This window comes from Ursus maritimus, unplaced genomic scaffold (assembly GCF_017311325.1).
Source record: "Ursus maritimus isolate PB19 unplaced genomic scaffold, ASM1731132v1 scaffold_10, whole genome shotgun sequence".
Taxonomy (NCBI): Eukaryota; Metazoa; Chordata; class Mammalia; order Carnivora; family Ursidae; genus Ursus; species Ursus maritimus.
The window spans coordinates 15026542-15053864 of record NW_024423344.1 but is presented as its reverse complement, the minus strand read 5'-3'; the positions used below and the strand labels follow the sequence as shown (position 1 = coordinate 15053864).

The following is a 27323-nucleotide window of genomic DNA, read 5'->3' as shown; positions in this document are numbered from 1 at the left end:
GGAAGGGAAAGAGTCCTAAATGATAATTGACAATCAACAAAGACAACCAAACTTATTAAGATTTTGCACTGTCCTTGGACAGCATCATCTTTAAGCACCAGAAATGTACCAGAAGTTGACCAGTCTAAGGTTTTATTTAAACATATAAACAATATACAAAACCCTCCCTTTTCAATCATTTCCTCATTAGCTAATTTGCCCTGAAGAAGAAAACCCTGCAGGTCAGAAGATGTATTTATGAGTTTTAAAATATTTTCCTTATGTTCTTCCTTATGGTCTGTAGAATTCCTAGTCAGCAATTAAATTTGCACTTATATGAAATTTTACTATATTAGAAAACACCTAAATAACATACTTAATACACACAAAATTAGAACATTAAACATCAGGAAAAAAATCACATGCCTCTAGGTTTTTATTAATCACATTCCAACACCATGGCTGAAAGTATATCAAATCACACCAAGTCTTTTGCACATGACAACCTCATAAATTATTCAACTCATTAGTATTACTAAGAAGCATGAAAAACTCCATCAGTATTAAGGATGTTTTCCAACAGAAAAAGGTCAACCAAAAGTTTTAATAATGAAATTGAAGGGAAAGCTTTCCAAAGTCAATATGAAACAAAATTATTGTCCTTTTTGTCTTCTTGAAAATATATCTAATTCTGATTATTTGCTCATATAAAAGAAAGCCCTGTTAATGTATTTGCTTTGTGGCTCCACATAAATTGTCTGAAAAGAGTGTCCAAATTAGGGCTATATGTTCCTGCCCATCTCATAAGAGTTTAACTATAATTTAATCTAAATTTTTGAATTTAGGGAAAAATCAAGTGATTCAGAAAATTTTAAATAAAATATTAAGTCTGCTAGTTTAGTTTCAGTTTATTACATGAATCCAGGCTCCCTGTCTTGAAACTGCCAATACCAGGAATGAACAGACAGACCTGACCAGTGTTCAAATCCCAGGGACTGCTCTGATGGCCATGCAAGTCTTCCCTATTAACATAATTGAAGGTTATTTCCTCAGCTTGTACAACTTGCTTGAAATTCTGAAAACTTTGATCACTGATTCAAACACTTCTAGCCATACTGAAACTTCCACTCATAAAATATCCTTCTGTTCCTAAAAGAATTTTGTTGCCACAATGTAGAGGGATACAAAAATTTTTGATCAAAGATTATAGCAGAGTTTCTGTGCATTTAATGCTTAACTTTCAAGATGGAATGTATAGGGAAATTGAAATAGTGTAATTATTTAACCTAGAGGAAGGAACAAACTGAATTTCAATTTGTCCTAGAAGCCCTCTCACAATGTGAAGGTTTGTACAAAAAATACACCTTTTCTATGTCTACACAAACCAAATCATTCAGTCATTTGGGTGTCAGTCTACACGCTGCCAGACTCTAAGATACTTTAACACATTTAAATGTTTAAAGGCAGGCAGAGTGGCCAGATGATGGGCTGAATTTTTTACTTTTATATGAATGTTTTCGCAAAATGCGAATACAAAAGCTTTATTTAAAATACACAAAATATGTTTTCAATTAAGGGTTTCAACATTTATTTTTATTGGATGAAGTGCTTTGTAATAATTACTGATATTTATTTCCTATTTCTTCTGAAGAAATAACTTTATATATAGGTTAGGAGGCATACTAAGAGTTTGGAGGATGATTCAATATTACATTTTTCTCTTGGCAGTTTGTAATTTCTCCTTCTATTTCTTTTCTTTTTTTTAAAGATTTATTTATTTATTAGAGAGAGAGATGGGAGGGAGGGCCAGAGGCAGATGGAGAGAGAATCTCAAAAAGACTCCCTGCTGAGCATGAAGCCCCATGTGGGGCTCATGAACCCGAGATCATGACATCAAGAGTTGGATGCTTAACTGAGCCTCCCAGGCACCCCACCTCCTTCTATTTCTATGAACAGATCACACCGGGGAGTATTCTCCCACTCACTCGTCACAATCCTCCATATTTTACTCCCTCCTGTCTTCATGGTTCCAAAAGTCCACTGATGTGAACTGTGATGAAGGTTGGAGGGGTATTCTCCCGAATTGTTTTTGGAAACAGAATTGTTTTAGTTCTCCTTCGTCTTCCATCACATGACCTTAATCCTGAGAATGATGTGATAATAACTCTGGCATGGGTACTATACAGCTTTCCTGAATATTTTATGGCATACATGTGGTCTTTGTTCTAGATATGAATAAAATAAAAACACAGCCCTGTTTCCTTCTGTCAAAGAACCCAACTCAAGAGAGATAGTAAGGTCTGAATACTGATGATGATGATTCAGTATTTAAAATTCATAAACTGCTACATATTTTAAAATACTCTTATACCACACACAGAGGATATTTAGTATCGCCTGCATCTTCCATCTATTTCAAAACTAGACTACTATTTTCAGTTTAGGTTCATTAACAGTAGTTACAATGTTACCAAAACCTGACTATCAGATGTTTAAAATATTTTAAGGTAAAAGATTTTAAAATTTGTTTCTGATAGGCTTACCAATGGTTTAATAATAGAGATATTTTACAAATTAAACAAAGTATCCACTTTTACAGAGAACCAAAAAAATTATTTCTAAAAGACTCTTTAAAAGCAATCTACAGAATGCTGAGTGTAGTAGAATGTGGATCCTCTATAATTAAACCTTCGGCAACTCATTATCACTAATATCAATTTAGCCTAACTCTGTTACAAATTGTCTCTAGATGTTTCTACTTTCAAATGGGATGAATTCAAATAGGATGAGTGGGTGAAAAAGTCTAAATTATTAGGTATATGAAATGAAGTTTAAATAATTTTGAGTTCATATTACAAAGCATGACACTTCAAGTATGTATTTCTAAAAATCTCTTCTATAGAGCATAAAGATAATACCTCTTTTAAGCATAAATAAGCCTCAAGTTAAGTTTAAACCCTTAGGTGCTAAAAATCCCTTTGGTGATCTCTCTTGTTGATTAAAGAAATCCCTATTGGTACTGGTCAACTATAAGTCTTTTTTTTTTCTAGTATATTCTTTCTGTTACTTTTACTACATAAAGTTATGTTATAACTTTTATCTTAGGCATAATAGCTTCATATGAAATCCTCATGTATTTATTTAATAATGTTTGACTCTTACTAAGTTATATCAATTCACAGACTATTTGCATAACAAATTTTAAAAGCTTTGCACATTTTCTTTTTGTCAGGATTAAGTATTTTCTCTGTTTAATCCATCAAGAACATGAATAGTTATGAATATTATAAACTATGGTAAATTTTAAAACAGATGGCTCACTTATCACACTCAAGTAAAGGAAAGTTAACATAATAACAAAAGTAATTGTAAGAATAAAAGTGGTTAATAACAAAAATGTATAAACAGTATTCATTAATGGTATTTTCTGAGTGTACGGAATTTATAAAATTTTGAGATGATAAATCACACTTAAACTTGTTAAAGCACTTAAAAATGGGATGAAATAGTCCTATTTATATTTCTTGGTAGACGGCAAGTATTAATTTAATAAAAAAGCAGTATTTTTATTAAATTACAAACATATTTTGATATTTTCTATTTATTATACATTTTTTAAAGGACAAATTAGGGTTAGTTCTACTGTAGTGTGATAGTTGATGATATCTTTAATGTGAGATGGTCTTTTTTTAAACTTTATTTGCAACCCAGTGGAGGACTGGGAACTTAAATGGACATGTTGTAGCAGGATTTATTTTAATTTTATTTTTTTAGACTGAAAAGAATAGAATAGTAATAAAATAGAGCATGTCATGGAATGCGATTATTAATAAGACACTTGTTTCCGTTAAATACACAAATATGTGCATATATGAAAATACAAACGCAACACATATGTGTATATATATTTCATGTAGATATGTATATTCACACAGTATACACGAGTGTGTGTACACATACACAAATTACACATAAAAATATTTAAGTCTCAGTATGCAATTACAATCGTATATATTTTTTACACCTTGTGTCTTGGTCACCAAAGTTTGAAAGACACTGAAAAAGAAACTGACTTTACTCTTGTTTTAGACTCTATGAGATGGATGTTGGGTAACAGCCAGTTATATAGAGTCTTTTACTCTGTTAAGCTGCAAGGTCTAAAATGCATCATGGACAAAATACTGGGTTGATTAAGTGTCACCTACATGATGCTAAAGGATAAAGCAGAACACAGTATTTTTGACTTACAGCATTGAGAGTTTTAAGTGCTAGCGAAAAAAATGAATTACCAGCCACAAAGAGTTATGTCATATGCAGAGTATTTTCGTGTAAGAGGCGTTGGTACTGACCGTACTCTACTGCGGCTTTGAGCAGTGCTTCAGCATGAGTGGAGCCAAATGCATTACGAACAAACCGTCTCCTTCGGCGAAGATCATCTTCCCAGTAATCCAAGCGCCAGAAATCATGCAGTTGGCTAGGAATGAAGAAATAAACAGCCGTCACTATTAATAACAATGTAAAATGGGAAATACACATTTTTACACAACATTAAAGCTCTATTTCCTTGGTTTCAATGGAAAATTAAGATGATTTTGGAGATACTTATCTTTTACAATTGTGTTTACATACATGTTTCCCGTACAACTGACCAAAACTTAAAATAGTAACATTCTCATATTTTAAGCATTGTGATACTCAGTTCTGTTTTCTCTACAATGTTCTTCCTTCTACTAAAAACATTAATCATGGGGAGTTTAGTAACAAATGCAGCATCAAATTACAAGTATTAATGGCACAGTTTTCATTCTTTTACACTGTTTTTAACAAGGCTTGTAAATCACAGGATAGACCTCACTACAAATAGTTTGCAATTTAATGACCATGGTTTCGTAGTAGACGGAATTAAGAACCATAAAATATTGCCCAGTTGGATTTGGTGGAACAATGATTAAAATAATGTGCTGAAATATTCATTGAAATAATTCCCTGCTGCCCACAGCAACCTGAGAAAAGTGCAATTTTATCCATTATTAATAATACTGAATTAGAGCTGCAAAAAATTCCAGTATGTGGTAATTGTCTTGGTAAATTATTATTCTAACACTAACAGAGTCCTTGAATGATTTTACCGCTTTCAGCTAATATAAACCATTAACAATCACGGCCTTCATTGGGTAACATTATCTAAACCATGTTACACTCTAAACCAGTATTAAAAATCCACGAGTTATTTCAGAAACTACTGAAATCTGTTCATTGTATATCAATGGAATGTTTCGTGATATAATTCTTGTTTTCAATTTAATTTCAATAAACACTGGTGATAAATGCCACTGTTTGAGAAGTCTGTTTTTCTCTATCTGCAGTATTTGGAGTAACATACTCCAGAGATAATATTCTAATTTTCCTGAGCAGCACTATTCATAAAAACACATAAAATGCTTTCCTAGAAGATTAGATTTCATTTTTATTTTGCTATTTTATTGTAAAGGAATACTACATTTGATTAAAGCAGGAACGGTGTATGTTTTGATCATCATTATGTCTCTAGTGCAATGACAGACAGACCATACTATTTTTTATACAATGTTTTTAATAAATATTCAATGAATTAATTATACCAATTTGGTACTTTGGAGATATACAGACATGGACAGTCACTGAGAACAATAATTTACTTTTGAAAAACATTTTGGATTTTATGATTATGTAATTTTGTTTTCCACTACTTAATTGTAAAAGAAAATAACAAGGTAAGGGATATATGAAAAGAACATTAAAATTATAAGCATTTGAAGTATATTTGAATATACTTGTTTTTCTACACATCATAATTATTATAGCTTTATTTTTCTGTCAAAATAAGATTACCTAAGAATAATGGTTATAAGACCCCGGGGCCTAAGAAACAACGTAGAGGAGTTCCCAGGGTTATCTTTTTGCCTCATATGTATTAGACTTGAAGGAAAGAGGCTAGCAACCCAGATAGATTAATGGGTGCAGATCAATGATAATAATTTTAAAAAAGCCCCCAACAAAAGTCTGGTTTCTCTAGCCAAAGAACCAAGAAAGGTGTAGCCCAGCAAGACAGAAAACTTTTAGACAACTACTGTACTCCAGCCAAACACCATAGTGAAACTGTGCTCACCTACTCACACCAGAAAGTATGAGTGGGAAGCCTACATCTGAACCCTAATCAAGGTGTAATGTGGTACCCTAACATTCTCATCAGGGTGGTATCAGGGAAGGTCAAATAGGGAACCAGGACTTTCATCTCTGTTGACTGGTAACAAGGTATCCCACCCTCACGAAGTCAGTGGAGACCGTGTGGAGGGCCTGGAATCCACCCCTCTCCCCCTCTCCAGCTAGACAGTAATGAGGTGTCCTTCTCCCTCCTCACCGTGGTGCTATCAGGGGAGGCCTAGTAGAGAGTTAGGACTTTCACCACTGATCAACACCAATAAGGCTACCCCCAGTAGTGGACACCACACAAGAGCTGCAATTCCCACCCCCTGCCAAGCAGTGATGAGGAGCTGCTCACTCTCTGGATGTCAGCAGAGTCCAAGTGGGGAAACTAGATTTCTGCCTCCACCTGGAAGTAAAAATGCAGTGCTTCCCTATTTCTCCTAATGGAGCAATGTCAGAGACTAAGTCAACTAAAACAGAAGGTTTAAATAAGATACAAAATATCTCAGAGAAGGAAAAGAAAATATCCTGCTTCAATCCAAAGTTACCTGTCATACCAGGAACCTGGAGGATCTCCAGGTCATCCGTAGATGCTAACACTGAGATGACAGGGATGTTAGGATTTTCTGGCAAGGATTCTAAATCATGTGTGATTTGAAAAATGCTTCACTGAGCAATTATGAACATGTTTGGAGCAAACAACAAAATAGCAAGCCACAGGAAAGAAACACAAATTCTCCCTCAGCAAAAAATTAGAAGATGTAAAAAAGTATCAAGTAAGGATTTTAGAACTGACAGATAAAATAACCAAAATAAAAACCGCAGTGGATGGGCTCAACAGCAGAATGGAAGGGACAGAAGAAAAAACTAGTTAAACGGCAGATAGAGAAATAGATATTGCCCAACCTGCATAACAGAGAAAATGGCCTGAAAAAAATGGACAAAGCCTCAGGGATCTATGGATTATAACATCTAACATATTTGGGTCGTTGGAGTTCTGGAAGGAGAGAGGAAAGAGAGCAGGGATGAAACAGTCCCTAAAAAGCAATGGCTGAATACTTTCTAAATCTGGCCCCAAAGCATAATGTATAGATTTAAAGAAGCCGACTAAACTCCACACATAATAAACCTGAAGAAATTTATGCCAAGACACATCATGATTAAACATCTGAAAACAAAGGATAAAGAAAAAAATCTACAAAACAGCCAGAGAAAAAATGACACCTCATCTACAGACATAAAATGCTTAGAGTGACAGCGTATTTTACATCAAAAGCTATGGTGGCCCGAAGAAATGGCCAAGTATTTTTTATGTGCTGAAAAAAGAACTGTCAACTCAGTTTCCTACAGCCAGTGAAAATATCCTTCAGGAATAAAAAATAAAGATTTTTCAGATGAAAGAAAATAAAGTATTTGTTGCCATCGGGGCTAGTCTAAAAATTGGCTATAGGCAGTCTTATAAACACAAAGGAAGCAATAAAAGGAACACTGGAACACCAGGAAGGAAAAAAAGAACATGATAAGCAAAATATGAGTAAATACATAGGTTTTCCTTTTCTTCTTGAGTGTCCTAAATTATGTTTTACCATTGAAGCAAAAATTATAACACGGTCTGCTGTGGTTTTAAGTGTGTATAGAGGTAATATTTAAGACAGATATACTAGAAATGGGGGAGGGCAAAGGGATGTAAAGGAAGTAAAGATTCTATACTTCATTTGGACTGGTACAACGACACCGCCAGTAGACTGTGATAAAATACATGTGCAACCCCTTAAAAAAGCTACATAAAGAGATATACTCAAAAACACTATGGATCAATCAAAATGGAATTCCAAAAAATGTTCAAGTAATCTACAGGAAGGCAGGCAAAAGAGCAGTAGAAAACAAGGATAACACACAAAAACCAAATAATAATGTTTTAAAAAGAATGCTGTCTATAAGAAACCAAGTTCAAATATAATAATATAGGCAGGCGGAAAATAAAAGAATAAAAAAGATCTATCTTTCAAACATTAATCAAAGGAAAGCAGGAATGTCTATATTAATATCAGATAAACACAAACTAAGGAAAAAATAAAATTACTAGAGACAAAGAAAGACCTTATGTAACGACAGAAGGGCCAATCTATCAATTAGACACCAATCCCAATGTGTATGTGCCAAACAGCAGAGCTGCGAAACAGGTCAAGCAAAAACTGGTGAACTAAAAGAGACAAAGACAAATACACAGTTACAGTGTGTGTATATACACCTCTCTTTTCAGCAATTGATAGAACACACAGAAGATCAGCAAAGATATAGACGAACACAATACCACCACCAACCAACATATTTAGAACACTCCAACTAACAATGGCAGAATACACACTGTTTTCAAGTGTCTCTGGAACTTATATTACCCATATTACCAAGAGAGACCATACGCTGGGCCACAGCACACATCTAACAAATTTAGAAGAACTGAAATGATACAGTGTACTCTCCTACAAAAATGGAAAAAGATGGGAATCAATAACAGAAAGGCAATAGAATAAAATTCTCTAAACACTTGGAAACTAAAGCCACACACTACTAAATAACCCATGAGTCGAAAAAGAATTCTCAAGGGAAAACAAAAAATGCAATGAATTGAATAAAAATTACAATAAAAATATCAAAGCTTCTGGAACACAGCTAAAAGAGTAATGATAGGAAAATTTATAGTATAAAAATACATACATTAGAAAAGATGAAATATTTCAAATCAATACTCTAACCTCTCACTTTGAGAATATAGAAAAATGAGAGCAAAGAAAGCAGAGGAAGGAAATAATAAAGATAAAAGTAGCAATCAGGCGCCTGAGTGGCTCAGTCAGTTAAGTGTCTGCCTTTAGCTCAGGTCATGATCCCAGGGTTCTGGGATCGAGTCCTGCATTGGGCTCCCTGCTCAGTGGGGAGTCTGCTTTTCCCTCTACCCCTTCCCCCTGCTTTCATGATCTCTCTTCTCTCCCTCCCCCCTATATAAATAAATCTTAAAAAAAATAAAAATAGGAATCAATGAAATTCAAAACAGAAAAACAGTAGAGAAAAATCAATACAACAAAGAGCTGATTCTTAAAAAATACCAATAAAACTGATAAAGGAAAAAGAGAGAAGGCACAGATTACCGATATCTGCAATGAAACAGTGTATATCATTTCAGATCCTGAAGACATCAAAAGCATAATAAGTAAATACTATGACATACTCCACACACATAAATTTGAGAGCTTAAACAAAATGGACCAATTCCTCAAAGAGTACAAACTACCACAACTCATTCAATATGAAATAGACAATATGAATAGATCAGTAACTATTAAGAAAATTTAATACATTTAAAACTGCCCCCAAAGAATCTCCAGGCCCACGTGGTTTTATTAGAAAATTCTATCAAACATTTAAAGAAAACCGACCCCAATTATACACAATTTCACCTAGAAAAAAGAGAAGGAAACATTTCTCAATTAATTTTATAACTAGTATAACACCAAAATAAAAACCGAGCACAGTACAAAGGAGGAAAACTACAGACCAATATCCCTTATGAATATAGACTCAAAAATCCTTAATAAAATATTGGCAAACAGAATTAGGCAACGTATAATAAAAATTATACATAGTGACAAGTGAAGTTTATTCCAGGGAAGTAAGTTTGGTTCAGTATTTGAAAATTAATTAATATAATCCACCACACTGATGGCTAAAGAAGAAAATCATATGATCAACATTAGTCAGTATAGACAAATATGACACAATTCAACATGCATCCATGAAAAGAAATTTTCAGAAAAACAGGAATAAAAGACAACTTCCTCAACTCGATAAAAGCATCTACAAAAACCCTATAGCTAAATTATACATAAGGTGAAGGACTGAAGGATTTTCTCCTAAAACTGTGAAAAATACAAAATATCTGCTCTCACAGCTCTTATTCAACATAGTACAGGAATTTTTAGCTAATGCAATAAGGCAAAAAAGAAGAAAAGGAATACAGAATAGGAAAGGGAGAAATAAAACACTCCCTATTTGCAGATGACATTATTGTTCATGTAGAAAACCACACAAAATCTATTGAAAACTCCTGAAACTAATGACTAAGATTAACAAGGTCTCAGGATAAACACACAAATATCAATTGTGTTTCTATATGCTAGCAATGAACACATGAACAGTGAAAGAAAAATACAATTTAAAATTAGAAAAAAAAAAGAAATAGTTATAAATCGAAAAAACATGTACAGGACTTGTGTAATGAAAACTACATAATAATGATGAAAAAATATAATAATATCTAAATAAAATGGAAAGCCATACCATGTTCATGGATTGGAAAACTCAACATAGTAATGATACCAATTCTCTTCAAATCAATATACAGATTTAACAGAATACCTATCAAAATTCCAGCAAGGTTTTTAGTAGATATGAACAAGATTATTCTAAAACTTAAATAATAGAGGGTTAAAGTGAGAGGAACCAGTCCACTTGATTTCAAGACATTAAATAGTTCAAGATGTGTGATACCGGCCAAGGGACAGACATAGATTAATGAAATAGAGGACCAAGAAATAAACCCACACAAATATGACCAACTGATTTTGACAAAGGTGGAAAACCAATTCAAAGGAGGAAAGATATCTTTTCAATGGATTGTATCAGAGCAACTGAACATCCACAGGCAAAAAGAAAAAAAAAAAAAGACACCACCTTCCCCTGCAAAATTAAAAAAAAAACAGAGACAAAAGCCCCTGACCTAAATCTCATACCTTTATTTTTTTTTTAAGATTTTATTTATTTGAGAGAGAGAGAGAGAGAACACAAGTAGGCAGAGCAGCAGGCAGAAAGAGAGGGAGAAGCAGGCTCCCCACTGAGCAGAAAGCCTGATGTGGGGCTTGATCCTAGGACTCTGGGATCATGACCTGAGCCGAAGGCAGTCGCTTAACTAACTGAGCCACTCAGGCGCCCCTAAATCTCATACCTTTAAAAAATTTAACTCAAAATGGTTCAGAAACATATGTAATTATAAAACTATAAAAGTTGGGGGGAAGAAAAGGAGAAAATCTTTGGAACAGGGCTAGGCAAAGAGTTTGTAGACTTGACACCAAAAGCATAAGCCTAGAAAGGAAAAATTGATAAAGTAGACCAAATAGAAATTAAAACATTTGCTCTACAAAAGAAATATTAAGAAGATAAAAAGAGCAGGTGAAACTATTTGCAAACCACCTATCTGACAAGGAACTAAAATCTAGAATATATGAAAAATTCTCAAAACCCAACAGTAATAAAAGCAAACTATATCAATAGGAAATGGGCAAAAGACATTAAGAGACATTTCACTGAAGAAGATACACAGATGGCAAATACACACAAGAAAAGATGTTCAAAATCATTATCCATTAGGGATAGACAAATTAAGACCACATGAGATATACTATACACCTATTAGAATTGCTGAAATAAAACAAGGTGACAACACAAAATGCTGGTAAAAATACAGAGAAGCTGGATCACTCATTTATTTGCTGGCAAGAATGTAAAATCGAATTGCTACAGCGGAAAACAGTTTTCTTGAAAAATTAAACATGCAATTATCATTTGACCCAGTAATTGTACTCATGGACATTTATCCTAGAAAAATGAAAACTTATGTTCAGAGAAAAACATGCACACAAATGTGTACAGCAGCTTTATTTGTAATACCCCCAAACTGTAAACAACCCAAATATCTTTCAATTGATAAATGGTTAAACAAATGTGGTACCATGGAATACTACTCAGCAGGAAAGTAAGACAAACTATTGATACATACAACAACCTGGATTAATCTTCATAGAATTATGCTGATTGAAAAAACCCATCCGCAAAAGTTACATATAGTATGATTCCATTTATGTAACATTCTTGAAATGATAAAAGTGTAGAAATGAAGAACAGACTAGTGTCTCCCAGGATTTTAGGAAGAGGGTCAGGGAGGGGGGTGAGTGTTGCCAATAAAAGAGCAACATGAGGGATCCTTATGAAAATGGAAATGTTCTGTATCTTGACCGTATCAGTATTCGGGTTGTAATATTGTACTGTAGTTCTACAGATGTTACCATTGGCAGAAACTAGGTAAAAGGCACGTGGGATCTGTCTTATTTCTTAAATTGTATGTGAATCTACAATTGTCTCAAAATAAATTTCAGTTTTCAACATGTCCTTACCATACTGAGATTTTAATATATATGTCAAATGTTCTATACTCACACAGATAATGAAGTTATACAAATTAATTTAATTTCAAATTCAGCATGCTATACCTCCTTTATATTTTTTTACTTTTCATGATGAAAAACATGCTTTTCCTTCACTATCTCTGTTCCCCCAAAGAACCCTGGATAAAGAAGAATCTTGGATCCTTATTCCTAGGGTTAATTTCTGTATCACTTGGGGAAGCACCCCTGTACCATTGCGCAGGCAACCAGCTATGTTTATGGGCACCTGTGGTAGAGAATACTGTATATGGGACAAGGGAGTCGGGCATAGGATCGGGAGCGAAGAATAAGGAATGCACCACTTTTTTCTGTGTTTGTTGTGGGGGAAAAGGACACATAGGTGAACTGTTGTCCAGTTCTGACTGCCAGTAATTTCCTTCTATCCTGGAGAGACACAAGCACCAAACAGCTATTAACCAAAGTTCAAAGAATAAATGACAGAGTAAATGTTACATCTCACTGGAAGTCCTTCTGCCCTCTAATATCACAAACTAGTTTAAATTGTGATTTGGAAGGACTGCATTCTGTCATATCTATTTAAAAAAAAAATCACTATTGTTAATGTTGAAATCCAATATCCTGTTCATCTCAAATGAATTTTCTGTGTTTTGTTCTATTTTAAAGTGTTTCTCATTTACTGTTTGAGTAAAAAAAAAAAAGTCTTTATGTTCATTAAACAAGTAATACACTACTTGATTCATATAAAAATTTAAGTATAAGTAACAACGAAAAATATTTACCTGTAACTTCTAAAATGTAAAATCCATCCTCTTATTTTTGTTGAAGGGGGAGTTTGGGAAAATTGGGATATTTGCTCTCTGATTTGTTCTTCTGGTATTTCCCCCATTATTCATGTGGAAATCATTTTGGATTATTGAGAGTCAGTCTTGGATCATATTTAGGGTTTTCAATATTTGAACAGACATCAACTCTTCTAAGGAACTATCGGGTCCTTTTAAGCCATGCTTATTTTGCTCTTTTTTAAAGATAGTGTTGGCACTGAGCATTTATGAAATACCAGCAGGTATTGAGAGTGGTACTTTCTTTGGATGATCTCCTAAAATCACTGTTAGTCCCTGACAACAGGCCAATCCCATGGGTATCTTTCACCTGGAATGGTGCTTCTGAACTTGCAAAGTGTGCCAGCAGCACCTTCTTTGTCCTCCTTGCAAATCCACGGATGTGTGGCAGGACGTAGCTTTCTAGTTTCTTCACCACTCTGTGCCTTTCTCCCTTCTCTTCTCCAACCCTAGTAGAAAAGGGGACTTTTCCCCTTCACTTTCTTTATTTCTTAAAGTGTAATCATTTACTGCAAGATGGTCAATACTAGCAAAAAATATACTAGTTGGTTTCATAGATGTTCCCCTCTGATGAGTCTGAAAACTTTAACACAAATGAGGTCCCAAAACATGTGCAAATTATACTGATCCAAGAAAACTCAACAAGAGGCCAGAATAAGCATCTTTATGGCCTTGGCCTTGTATGATCTGGAAGAAGCCATGTTCCTGGAGGGCGCAGGAGACAGACGGTGTAGGAACAGTGGAACCAGAAGCTCCTAAGAGGCTGATTACACAGGCAAACTGTGTACTTTGTAGGAAAAGTAAAGCAGTACTTTGCACCAACAGTAGCCTCCTAGGTCAACGCCGAGGAAGAAAGCCCTTTCCCTGCCATGATGGAACCTGATGGAGGAGTTATATGAGCTCTATAGACTACATCTCCGCCCATTCTGGGTTTTGGTCTTTCAGACATTTATCTTATGGTTTTGTGTTTGTTCCTTGCACTTGTGTTCCTCTTCACTTTTCTTTTTCCTTGTATGTGTTTTTCACACACACTGGTTTCTTTTTTGTTGGCATTTTCTCTATTGTATTTTCACTACTATGTTTTTAAAACCTCTTATAAATACTGGAATTTTTTTGTTTGTTGAAATTCTGATCATGAGACTTGTACCTATTTTCTTGAAATTTTTGAAACCACTCTCCTATATTACTTATATCTAATATTCCCATTACTAAAAAGAAATATGTTGTAATTTACTCATATAACTAACCCACGGAGGGCTTTTATGTGCCCACAAAGCTTCTGAAATGGTATGCAAAATCTTGTGGGATATGTACATATGTATTTTGGGAAAAGAGGTCCATGGTTTCAATAAATTTTTTTCTCAAAACAGTTTCTGATCCAAAAATGTTTAGAAATACTGTTAGAGTATATACATCATTCTTTCCTTGTGTCCCCATTTTTTCTCATGGATGATACTGTTTACCAGCAAGTCAAGAGTTGTTACAGGTGCTTCTGTTGGCAGTATGGTATGTCTGCAAAAGGCTTATATTTTAACACCACCGTGTTTGGCATCTGTGAAAGGTTATCAATTTAGGAACTCATCACTCTGTTTTCTTTACAAACTCCTATTCATGTCTTTCCTTCTTCAATGTTTTCATTCAAAAAAATATTTACTGAGCATTTATCCCATGTTAGGCAATATTCTTCGTGCTAAAGATACATTCTAGTAGCAAAACATATATAATAGATATATTCCCTTCCTTTTACTCTCTCTTACATGTTCTCCACTGTATTACCACTGAAATTTATCAATATACAAGTCTGTAGACTCTTTAAATGATTCCTTTATCACTCCTTCCATTTAAAATTTCAGTATAATGAAACTGGACTACTTTATTATACTATACAAAAATAAACTCAAAACGGATTAAAGTCCTAAATGTGAGACCTGAAACCATAAAAATCCTAGAAGAAAACATAGGCAGTAAGCTCTCTGACATCACCCTAGCAAGAGTTTTTTAAGATATGTCTCCTCTGGCAAGGGAAACAAAAGCAAAAATAAACTATTTGGATTATACCAAAATAAAAAGCTTTTGTATAGCAAAGGAAACCATCAACAAAATGAAAAGGCAACCTATTGAATGGTAAAAGATATTTGCAAATGATATACCAATAAGGTGTATACTGACCCAAATATATAAAGAACTTAGACAACTCAACACCAAAAACACAAACAACCCAATTAAAAAATGGGCAGAGGAACTGAATAGACATTTTTTCAAAGAAGACATACAGATAGCAAACACACATGTAAAGATGTTCAACATCACTAATCGTCAGGGAAATGCAAATCAAAACTACAATGAGATATCACCTTACACCTGTCAGTATGGTTAGCATCGAAAGATAAGAAATAACAAGTGTTGGTGAGAATGTGGAACCCCTGTGTACTGTTGGTGGGAGTGAAAATTGGTGCAACCACTGTGGAAGAGAGTATGGAGGGGCCTCAAAAATTAAAACTAGAAATACTGTATGATCCAGTAATTCCACTGCTGGGTATTTGCCCAAAGAAAATGAAAAAGTAATTCAAAAAACATATGCACCCCTACGTTTATTGCAGCATTATTTACATTAGCCAAGATAAAGAAGCAATCTGTGCCCATTGATAGATGAATGGATAAAGAAGATAGAGTGTGTGTGTGTGTGTGTGTGTGTATGTGTGTGTGTGTGTATACACTCAAATATTACTCAGCCATAAAAAGAATGAGATTTTGCCATTTGTGATAACATGGATGGACTCAGAGGATATTATGTTAAGTGTAATAAATCAAATAGAAAGACAAATGCCATATGATTTTACTTTATGTGGAATCTAAAAAAGAAATGAATAAATAAGCAAACAAAAAGCAAAAATAGACCCATAAATACAGAGAAGAAACTGATGGCTGTCAGAGGAGAGGGCGTTGGGGGCAACATGGGTGAAGGGGAGTGGGAGATCCAGGCTTCCAGTTATGAAATGAATAAGTCATGGGGATAAAAGGTACAGCCTAGGGAATATAGTCAACGGTATTGTAGTTGTTTTATGGTGACAGATGGTAGCTACACTTGTGGTGAGCACAGTATAATGTTCAGACTTTTTGAATCTCTATGTTGTACACCCAAAACTAATGGAATGTGTGTATCAACTATACTTTGATAAAAATTAAAAAGAAAAAAATAACATTTCAGTGTAAGTAAATATACTTTGCCATATTATTCTGTAACCTGTGAGCCACTCCAGAAAAACAAAACAAAATAAAGAAACCACTCTAGTAAGTTTTTCAGAATAACTCCAGAAATGACTGCTAGTAATAATTTGTAAGCATGATCAAAAATTGTACCCTGTGATACGCCTCTTCAGGTTAGTATATTTTGCATGCTCTGAGAGTTTCATTTAATACCCTAAGTTAAGTGCACAGACACTTCTTTCCATGAAGAAGGGCTAACAGATTTCCGGTCCTTGGGGAGCGGCCAGGTGAACACATACAGGAGACACTGTGCGAGCATCACCAAATCTGTACAGGAAATCATGCTGCACTCAAGTTCTGCTTGGACCTGCCAGTTTACAGAGGTTAACATGTCATGCCTGATACCTCTGATTTGTCAACTAGGAGGGTGAATGTGATATCATTTGTATTTCCATAATTATTTATTTATTTTAGTCCTTGTAACTTTGTTTTTACCTTTCAAGACTGAATTCTAGAAACACTGAGTATCATATGTATGTGTTGTTCATGAGCGTGGTTTTACAAGGACGGTGCGTAACTGCCAGAAAATAGTGGGTAAACAGCCAGTAATTAACGAAGAGAAGATGGCCAGTTAGGTTGTATTATGATAATGAATGTTACTACGAATGTGATGGCATTCGTTAAATTAAATTTGGTGTTATTTTAGCATAAACAGAGTTCAGGAAATCATAATTTTTCTCCATGAAATTTTTGATAATTACATTTTAGACTCATGAGAATGCACTACATTTCTTTAAAAGGGATCCCTCCTGCCCTCCTGGGAATGGATACCTTCATAAGCTAGGGAGAAAACGGAATTTACCTGGTAAAGCATGACTGTACGGTTAATTGGTTACTTGGTATTCGGTAACAAAAATTATCCAATGTAACTGAGAAAAGAGTGAAAGGAACAAAGAAATATTTTGCTCAATACACACATAAAATATAATGAAAACCAGAATTTCTACTTGGCTAAAGAATTGGTGGTAATCACTGAGGTCAGGACTTCTATGCATGACCTTTAATTCTACCATGATTGAAGAAAAACACTAGCACCAGCTTGCAGACTAATAATGAAACATTTTTTATCTTCTCTTCCTCTGGACACACCAGAGATTGTACTTCTCCATTCATTTTGAAATAAACCATGTCTATGTGACTTCTCTCAGTCAAGAAAATGTGAGCAAAAGTGAGTCACTTCCAGAAGAAAGTTTAAGAGCCAATGAACAACCTGACATGTTCCCTTCCCTCCACTGTAGCGATCAAGAAAATAGGCCGGATATGAAATTTCCATCATTTTGCATCCTGAGTGACGTCACTGACAGTTGCCCTGCAGACCCATGTTGGGCACGGAGTATAAGTGAGAAATAAACTTTTCTTGTGATGAACTGAAGATCATATGTATGTCACTGTAGTATAATCTAACCCAACTGAGTAAATTGCTAGAATAACGATACTTTTTCAAGGTCTAATATTTACTGAGAGCTTACTGTGTTCCACATACTTTTCTGAGCTCTTCACTCTTGATATATTCCCTTTGACACAAGTACTGCTATTAATCCATTCTCCAAAGGAACAAGTGGAGGCACAGAGGTTAAATATGCGCCCACTATTAAGCAACCAGTAGGTGGCAGAACAAGTACCTGTCCCCAGGACGGCTTACTTTCAACTCCTGCTACCCTGCCTCCAACTGTAAGGAAAGCAACTGAGGAAATGGACTATCTTGAGGATATTACACTGAAAGCACCAGCACAGCTGTGCCCTGCTTCTTTATGAGCAGAACTAAGTGTTGTGAATGAAAAATAATACCCATAAAATACACAGAATGCTGTGTGCTTATCATACAGTCAGAAAATATTTATTGGACACCCACCATAAGCCAGGCCATAGGCTAAGTACTAGGTGTGCAGAGATGAATAAACTACCATGATTCCTGCCTTTGTGCAGCTTTCAGTCTATTTCATAGTGTAAATAAGTAAATAAACCTGTAGTTAATTTTTTGAAGTGTCAAGAAGGAAAGAGATGAGATCTAGTAATAAAAACGGGAAATCAACTGGCTGCCTAAGCGAACGTACAAGTACACAGGTGGGAGTAGGCTAATGAAACACAATTACAAAAGATGTTGGCCAAAAGAAGTCTATATTTACCGGCACCCTTAGTTCTCCTCCCTAAGAAAAATCATTTGCCTTTAACATGGCTTCTGTGCTGTTCAGTCAATTTCTAGCGATATATATTGCCTTAATGCTGTAAGTGCACGTGTGTGTGTGTGTGTGCACACGCTCTTATCCAAATGGTATGTCTGCGCATATACATTTGACATATATCTTAAGCCATTTTTACTGTTCTCTTTTTCCTATGTACTACTGAGCAATTCTTCCGAAGTCTTTCTCGGACATGTTTCCATCCACTCTAACCTGATGCTGCATATTATAGCTGGTCATTTAAATTACAAATTAATTGGTGATGCTCCTGAAAAATGTAACCCTCCTGTCTTTGAAAAGTGCACTCTCATATTCTGACACTATAAAGTCAAAGTTCAGAAAGCCAAAGACTAGTCTTCAGCCCATTCTTTTTCAGCCAGACTAGTCTGCTCCCTCTCCCCGTGATTACTGAACCTGGAAGCAAAGACAGGATTCTGTAACGAGGATGCCAAATACACCACTGGGGAGGCATTCCACCCTTTAGGCTATTATCACTTGTTCCCATGCATATCAGTGGGGAGTAGTTATTATGAATGATGAGTCTTGAGAAACTCTGAACATTTTGGATTCACAAAGGAGGGAGATAGTGATTGATGAATGTATGTGAATTAAGCAAGGTTCCCAATTAATTAAAATGAAACTTCAGATGAAAAAATAATGAATATTACTAAAGTATGTGTTAGATTGCACAAGCTATACTTAACAATGAGAACATTTTTGTTAGCAATCAAATCAAATAGCCAAGACATAAAAAAGAAAGTAGGTAGTAAAGAAAACTTTTTGCCGAAAATTTGTTTCCAGTATGGGTTTCTTATTTTACCTGCGTCTTGATCTAACTTTTTGGCTTATGTTGCCACTCTCTCTAGATGACCCCACTTGTAGCTTTTGCTACCTTCTGACTTCCTTTTTCCCTGTACTGTTCACTGAAGTGACAACCTATTGCACTTCTCATTACTTTTGATCTTAATTTACTTTTTTAGCAGAAGGGGAAAAAAAGTATCATTTGGTTAACATATGATACTATTATCTTAGTCACATAACATGGAAAGTAAAGCTTTTCAGCATAAACTACATCATACAAAAGAACTCTTAACTTACTCACAATGAGCTTTGAAAAGTCATGTTAATGTTACCTGGTGATTTTGTTTTTTTTTATTTTTTATTTTTTTAAAGATTTGATTTTATTTATTCGACAGAGATAGAGACAGCCAGCAAGAGAGGGAAACAAGCAGGGGGGAGTGGGAGAGGAAGAAGCAGGCTCATAGCGGAGGAGCCTGATGTGGGGCTCGATCCCAGAATGCCAGGATCACGCCCTGAGCCAAAGCCAGACGCTTAACCTCTGTGCCACCCAGGCGCCCCACCTGGTAATTTTAAAGGAGGGTATGTTATACTGCAAGTTTGAAGGCACATGCATGCCTATTTGATAAAGGGCTGAGTAAATCATTCAAGAAAAAAAAAAACCATTCTGTCCTCAAAATAATCATATCAGAGGGCTTATATAACTTTTTTTTTTAATGTTGCAGAAAGAAATGTCTCCTGATAGAGTACTGGATGTTTTATTTGATTTTTTAATTTGTTTTTTCTTTTCTTCAGGGAAAGTAGTTTTCTGAAGACAAAAAAAAAAAAAATTAGATGACTACTTCTGGGTGCACCATTACTCCCTATGAGCCTGGTTTTCTGGTATCATAAGGAATAAAGTGGTTTTATAGACTTTAAAGGGTAGTTTTCAGTGTGAAAATGATAGATGAGGAGAAGCAGCCCATCAGCATCTGGTCAGGTTCTGTATGTTATGATAAAATGAAAGAGCAGCTATTTTAAGTGTGTTGTCCAGAAAACTGGGCTCGATTTTCAAAAAATATTTATTAACAATGCTTGTAAATTTTAAGTCTCAATTAAAAGAAGAGAAACAAAATTAGGAGTCGAGTATCCACACAGAGCAGTAGAGTTGGTTCCTGAGTTTCCCTTAATCTATAGCTAGAGAGGAAGCGCCACCCCACTGGGGCACTGTGGTCTCAATTCCTATGAGCGTGGTTTCTTAAGGAGGTCACTAGATGTGACCCTCCATAAAAGACTTGGCTGGAGTGAATGGAAAGGTTTTAATGGTGAAACAGTTTAAGGCACAATTTGATATACCTTTTTACTTTATTAGTGCTTGTGGGGGAAAGAAAGTGGCTCCAGTATTATGAGCAATTAAACAAGGAGGCAGGGCTGGACAGGAGAGCAGAGAAGTCATCTCCAAAAAAAGGAAGAGGAAAAAAAGTGTGCTCTCCAGTACCCACATGATGAGCAAGTGTTTAATTGCATTTTCATTCTTTGTTTCTGCACCTTGAACCAACCATTCTTCTGACTCAGCCTTTTTTGGGGGAAAGGGGGACAATAACATTCTAAGCTTTTTAGAGCTTATAAACACTCCCTTTCTCTCTTCTAGTAGAGCTAGACTCTTAATTTAAAGCAATCTCAGGGCAGAAAAAATTACCTTAATCTTAATTGAGAAAATTGTAAAATTACTTGTGAAACATCTAATTCTGTACAGCAATTATCGCACTTGAAATAAATAGATATTCTTTGATCCTAATAATTACTGCCACGGTGAATAGGCTTAAGTATTTTTAGAAATTATAATTAAAAATTCTTCCCTGTAAGACTTCAGAAATTGATCACTATAAGAAATCACATAGAAAAGGATTTACTTAACTTTGAAGGATATCCTCATACGAAATGGTATAATTTTCAATTATCTTTAAAATTGTATCTATTACTGCTAGATGTTTTCTAAATCCTATAAAATATTTTATATAAAAGGGGTCCCCTTGGTTATATAACAGTTACAAGTCTGGTATTATTAAAAATTATTTAAATTTATGATTTTCACTATTGCATTCTCTAAACCTCAGTTCCTTCGTTTATAAAATGGGGATAAATAAAACTTACTTCATAGAACTGTCATAAGGAATGCATGTGAAGCATTCAACTCAGTGCATGGTACATATGAGCAAGAGGCAGCAATAGGAGGAAGAAAAGTTAGAAATAGGTTCAAATCCCAGCCCTGACACTTGTTAGGTGAATGATAATTTGTCTGAGTATTAGTTTTCTTACCTATAAGGGAGTAATAGTTATTAATGTTCTCCCCTGCTGCTTGCTAAAAGTCTACCAATAAATAGTAATTCTATCCTTTGATACGCAAAACTAAGTGCATTTAGTTTTGCATTTCTATTAAACTAAAACAATAAGTTTCAGAAATCCAGATAGTTTTTTAAGGCCTAACATTTTTTAATGCAACATTTAATTGAGGTGACAGATATATAGAAGTAAATTCTTTTATCCTACTTTGCAGGGTCAAAGGTCTTTTTTCCAATTTCATCACCCCATCACAGTATTTAGAATCTCTATTCTCTTCATACTATCCTCTAAACTTTTGCTATTCCTCTCATTACAATGTTCATGCTTATCCAATTAGCAATTACTTGTGTATTATTCTTTGTGCTATATTTCTATGTTTATTTTGTATCACATGCAATTCTTCTCTCTAAAATACCCTTGCTTGTAAATTTGGCAATTAAACATTCTATTGTACTTTGGTGAAGCTCAACTTTTCATTTAATACCTGATGCACTTACACCTTGACTCTCTCAGTAGACTATAAACAAGAGATCAAGGTATTTGTCTTATGCAGCTTAGTAACCCCATAGTACTTAGACGGTGTTTGCAAATAACAGGCATGCAATAATATTTGTTAATTTGATTGTTCTCTCGTGGTGTTTTCTTGTGATAAAAATTAGATTTAACTTTCAAAACCAAATTTTGACAGAGACAAATCTTAAAAGGCAGAGCAAAGCTACTAATTCTTAAACATGTTTAAGATTTTTAACAAAGCCATATATGGTCTATTTGGCTTTTCCATTCAAAACACACTAAGTGTAATGAGAGTAGTTATTAAACTACTAATAATGGAACTAAAAATATCACTTTCTTAGTAGCTTATCATCGCTTTGTAGGAGGGAATGACTTGCCAGTAACATATTTAACCCAAATAGGAAAACATAACATAGTAAATTAAGAACACGGTGACAATTTAGTCTGCCTCTGTGAAGTTTGCTTTAGGCTATACAATTATTTCAGTAATCAAATGCAAGCTGGTGCATTTATATTTGATCCTTTCTGGTATTTATGAGGCCCACCAAAGAAAAATGTTAACATCCAAAAAAAGTTATCTAACACATTCACTTGAAAACTAATTGAAAAAATATGTTTATTAGTTTTACGATTAACTTTCTATTTACAAAAGCTCTCAACTTTGTTGATACTTTTAATTTTGCCCATTCAGAAAACAACCGAATCCTATACCTCTTTCCCTGATTTTTTTCCCTATAACTATTGATCCTTAAAAATATTTTAAAAAGTAATTTTATCTCCCTGATTTTTATTTGTCACACTAACAGTCTTATAATAATAGACAAAACAGAAAAACACCCCACTAGCTGAGTACTCACACAGCAAACTTTTCATTACATTTTTACTTAACTCCCATTCATATAGATAATATTTTGAAGAACTATATTCACAATGGAGGCATAATTTTTAAATTATTTTTAAACTGGTATTTAAATATAACATTTAATTTTGAATTCATTTTTAGTGTTTAGGTATAAAATGTTTCCTAAAGGATAGCATAGCTCACGCACTTACATAACTTAAGTGTAATTTAAATATTCACCTCAATATTCATGCTTCAGTTATCACAGTTATATTCAAATTAAATTTTTAATTACAATGGAATAATTGAAATTTTTTCTTACTCACTTTTGCAATAATTTTAAACTACTTTCCTAATTTAGATACATTTCTTTCTTTCTTTTTTTTTTTTAAGATTTTATTTTTAAGTAATCTCTACGCCCAAAATGGGGCTTGAATTCACAACCCCAAGATCGAGTTGCACACACCACTGAGGAGCCAGGTGCTCCAAATTTAGATAACTTTCTTGCATGACATTTTACTTTTGTTTATGTTGACTCAATTTTCAAAATTTAAATGTTCGTGTAAATTTAATCATTTGGATAGGTTTAATAAGATTTGCTATACACATGTCCACACCCTATAAGTACTCAGTATTACTCGATTTTATATTTCTTCATTTACATAAGAGCAGCTTACATGCTGAAAATGTGACATAAAAATATGACTAGAAAACTCAGCACAAAGTTCATTATTCACCACCAATCCACATCAATTGATTCGACCTTCAGCAGAACTATTTTCGAATATAAATATAAATAATGAGGATAAAATGTTGTACAATTTAGCTGATAATAAATGGCCTCTATCTTCCTTAAAAGCATATCCTTTCTAAAGCAATTATTTAAAGTTGGCAGTAACTCTGCAACATACCAAGAAACTTTTTCTCTTACAACTGCCTCAAGATAGAGATAGAGACCATTAACAAATGTTTTACAATACTGTCCCATATAGAAAGATTCAATTAACTGAGATGTTTGGGGGCTCTGGTGATGAATTTTCTGCAGAACTGGAAGTCTGCATTAAACAAAACTTTAATTTTCTTCAACTCAAGATCCCAACTCAACATCCCAAACTCCTTTGACTATATAATACTCGACTCACGTAACACTCACTGACAGCCCTTGGAACATACCTTGGAATGTTGTCAGTGATACGGTGATTTCTCATTTAAACATGTTATGTACTATGAGCCACTGGCTGGTGGCTATGTTAGCTGATTCATGCAACCTCCCCCTGCTTATGAAGGCAGAGACCTTTTCTGTTTTGATCACTGGTATATGGCCAGTGCTTAGAAATGGTGCTTGTTATAGTGCCTGTTTTGAGTGACTACCATGCTCTAGTGACTGTGTTTGGGAACAAAGGAAGAAAGATTAGTAAGGAGTATTTTCTACTTAAGAATCTTATAGTCCTGTGAGAGGAGGACAAAGATAGAAACAATTACAATATAATGTGGTAATTGATGTTTGAATAAAGCACTTGGAGGGCATATATGAAGGACTTATGAACCCAGCTGGAGAGATCAAGGAGACATGATGCTAGAAATAAACTTTTAAGTGACAAAGAGGGATACACCAGCTGGACAAGGAAAGGAGACTTATTGTCCCCATGATATAGCCACACTGAAAAAGAATAATCCTAAAGTTTCCAACTCTGATAACAATGGTTTCTTTATGATTTTTTCCTCTTCTCCTATATTGAATATCAGAAGGTCTATCACACATGCAAAAATAGAAAGATATTTGAGGAAAGAATGGCCTAAAACTTCCCACATTTGGAATGATATACAGATTTAAGAAGTTGAGTGATCTAGAGGATAAAGATAAAGAAAACCACACCTAAGAACATCATGGTCGAACTGTTGAAAACTAAAAATAAAGACAAAATTGTGAAAGTGGCTGGAGAAAAGAACAAATTACACACGGGGGAAAATATGGAAGGCAGGGAACAGTGTGAGAACATCTTTCAGGTACTTAAAGAAAAGCAATATACTATCAGCCTAGAATTCTATATCCAGCAAAAATATTCTTCAAGAATAAAGATAAAATAATTGCCTTTTCAGCAAAAGGAAAACTGTGAGAGTTCACTGACATCAGATGTGTACTATCAGATATGATACAGAAAATTCTTCAGTCTGAAGGAAAACACCAGATGGCAACCCGAATCTTCTGTAATGACCGAAGAGTTCTAGAAAGAGTAAATGTTTGGATAATATAAATAACTATTTTCTCCCTCACTTTCTCCAACATATATATGATATCAAAGCAAAAATTATGATATGCTCTTATGGGATTCCTAATGTATGCAGGTGTTATATATTATATTTATACTTTAAAACAAGGAATGTTACTTGAAATAAAGGACATTAATCTCGATAAAGGGGTCAATTCTTCAAGAATACACAATATTCATGTGTATTTAGCTAATATCAGAACCTCAAAATACAGGCGTACCTCGGAGACATTCTGGGTTTAATTCCATACCACTTCAATAAAGTGAGTATTACAAGAAAGTGAGTCAAGTGAATTTTTTGGTTTCCCAGTGCATTTAAGTTATGTTTACACTGTAATGTAGTTTATTTACTATGCAATGGCATTATGTCTAAAAACAACAATGTACATAACTTAACTAAAAGATGTCTTATTGCTAAAAAATGCTACCCATAACCACTGATCACAGATCACCATAACAACAACAATAATGAAAAAGTTTGAAATATTGAGAGAATTACCAAAATGTGGTGCTATGTGAGCAAATGTTGGAAAAAACGGTGCCAATGGAGTTGCCCAGTGCAGGGTTTTTACAAACCTACACTTTATAAAAAAACACATATCTGTGAAACACAATAAAGCAAAACACAATAAAATGAAGTATGCCTGCATGTGAAGCAAAATTGACTGAATTAAAGGGAGAAATAGATAATCCCATAATAATGTCAGGAGATTTTAACATCTCTCTGTCAGTAGACAGAATGAAAAGACAAGAAAAGTATCAGTAAAGGCACAGACCATCTAAACCATATTATCAACCACTTTGGCCTAGTTTAAATTTATAGGACACTATGCTCAATGACTAAAAAATGCTTACTATTTCCAAGTGCACATGGTATGTCTACCAAAATATGCCATGTTCATGGGGCCATAAAACAATCTTTAACTTTAGAATAATCAAAATTATATAGAGTATGTTCTTTGACTACAATGGAATAAACAATAGTAAGATCTATGAACACCCCAAATATCTGTAAATGAAACACACGTATACATGTTATTAAAGAAATAAGAGATTTCAAATTTGATGATGATGAAGTACAATGAATGTGAGATGCAGCCAATGCAATCACAGAAAGAAATTTATAGCTTTAAATACTTACATGAGAAAAGAAAGAAAAGATACATCAGAAAACCAATAACCTAAGCTTGCATCTCAAAAAAAAAAATAGAAAAATAAAAGCAAAGTAAACCTAATATAAGTAGAAGAAAGAAAATAATAAAGGTAAGAGCAGAAATCACAAATTATTATCTGGCAGAGAATTTGTTAACCTAGCTAGACCCAAGGTTAGCATACATTTGGAAATCTCACAAAAACTGAGCTTATGTTCTGTGTTTATGTGTCCTCATTGTCATGTGGAGGAGAGATCTAGAACCATTAGCACAAAGAAAATGCCCAATTTTATAATGAGTTTGGGTAATTGGAGCTCTTTCTTGCTTTTATAGCAGGAAAAATAAATGTATGTTAATTCTTTGAATTTGTTGGTAAACTGGTACTGGACCACTTTTCATTTGATTTGGAAAATCTTTATAACAAAGAAAATTTCATTTTTATAATACGATAGCTTTACTGTGACATAAATTTTCATCAATGATCATATATATACTTTAAGCTCCACTGTCAGATTACAAAAAAGGAAAGAGAGAGAGAGAGGAAAGAAGGAAAGGAAGAGGGGCGCCTGGGTGGTGCAGTCATTAAGCCTCTGCCTTTGGCTCAGGTCATGATCCAGGCGTTCTGGGATGAGCCCCACATCAGGCTCTTCCCCTGGGAGCCTGCTTCTTCCTCTCCCACTCCCCCTGCTTGTGTTCCCTCTCTCGCTGGCTGTCTCTCTCTCTGTCAAATAAATAAATAAA

General features: G+C 34.4%; 1 protein-coding gene across 1 annotated transcript in view; it reads right to left on the bottom strand.

Annotated features, from left to right (window-relative positions):
* The window catches only part of NBEA (neurobeachin), a 664295-nt gene that overhangs the window by 226949 nt on the left and 410023 nt on the right, over window positions 1-27323 (bottom strand). The window contains exon 38 of the mRNA XM_040622005.1: window positions 4329-4453. Coding sequence (XP_040477939.1) covers window positions 4329-4453 — 125 coding nt within the window. The remainder of the gene's footprint in view (window positions 1-4328; window positions 4454-27323) is intronic.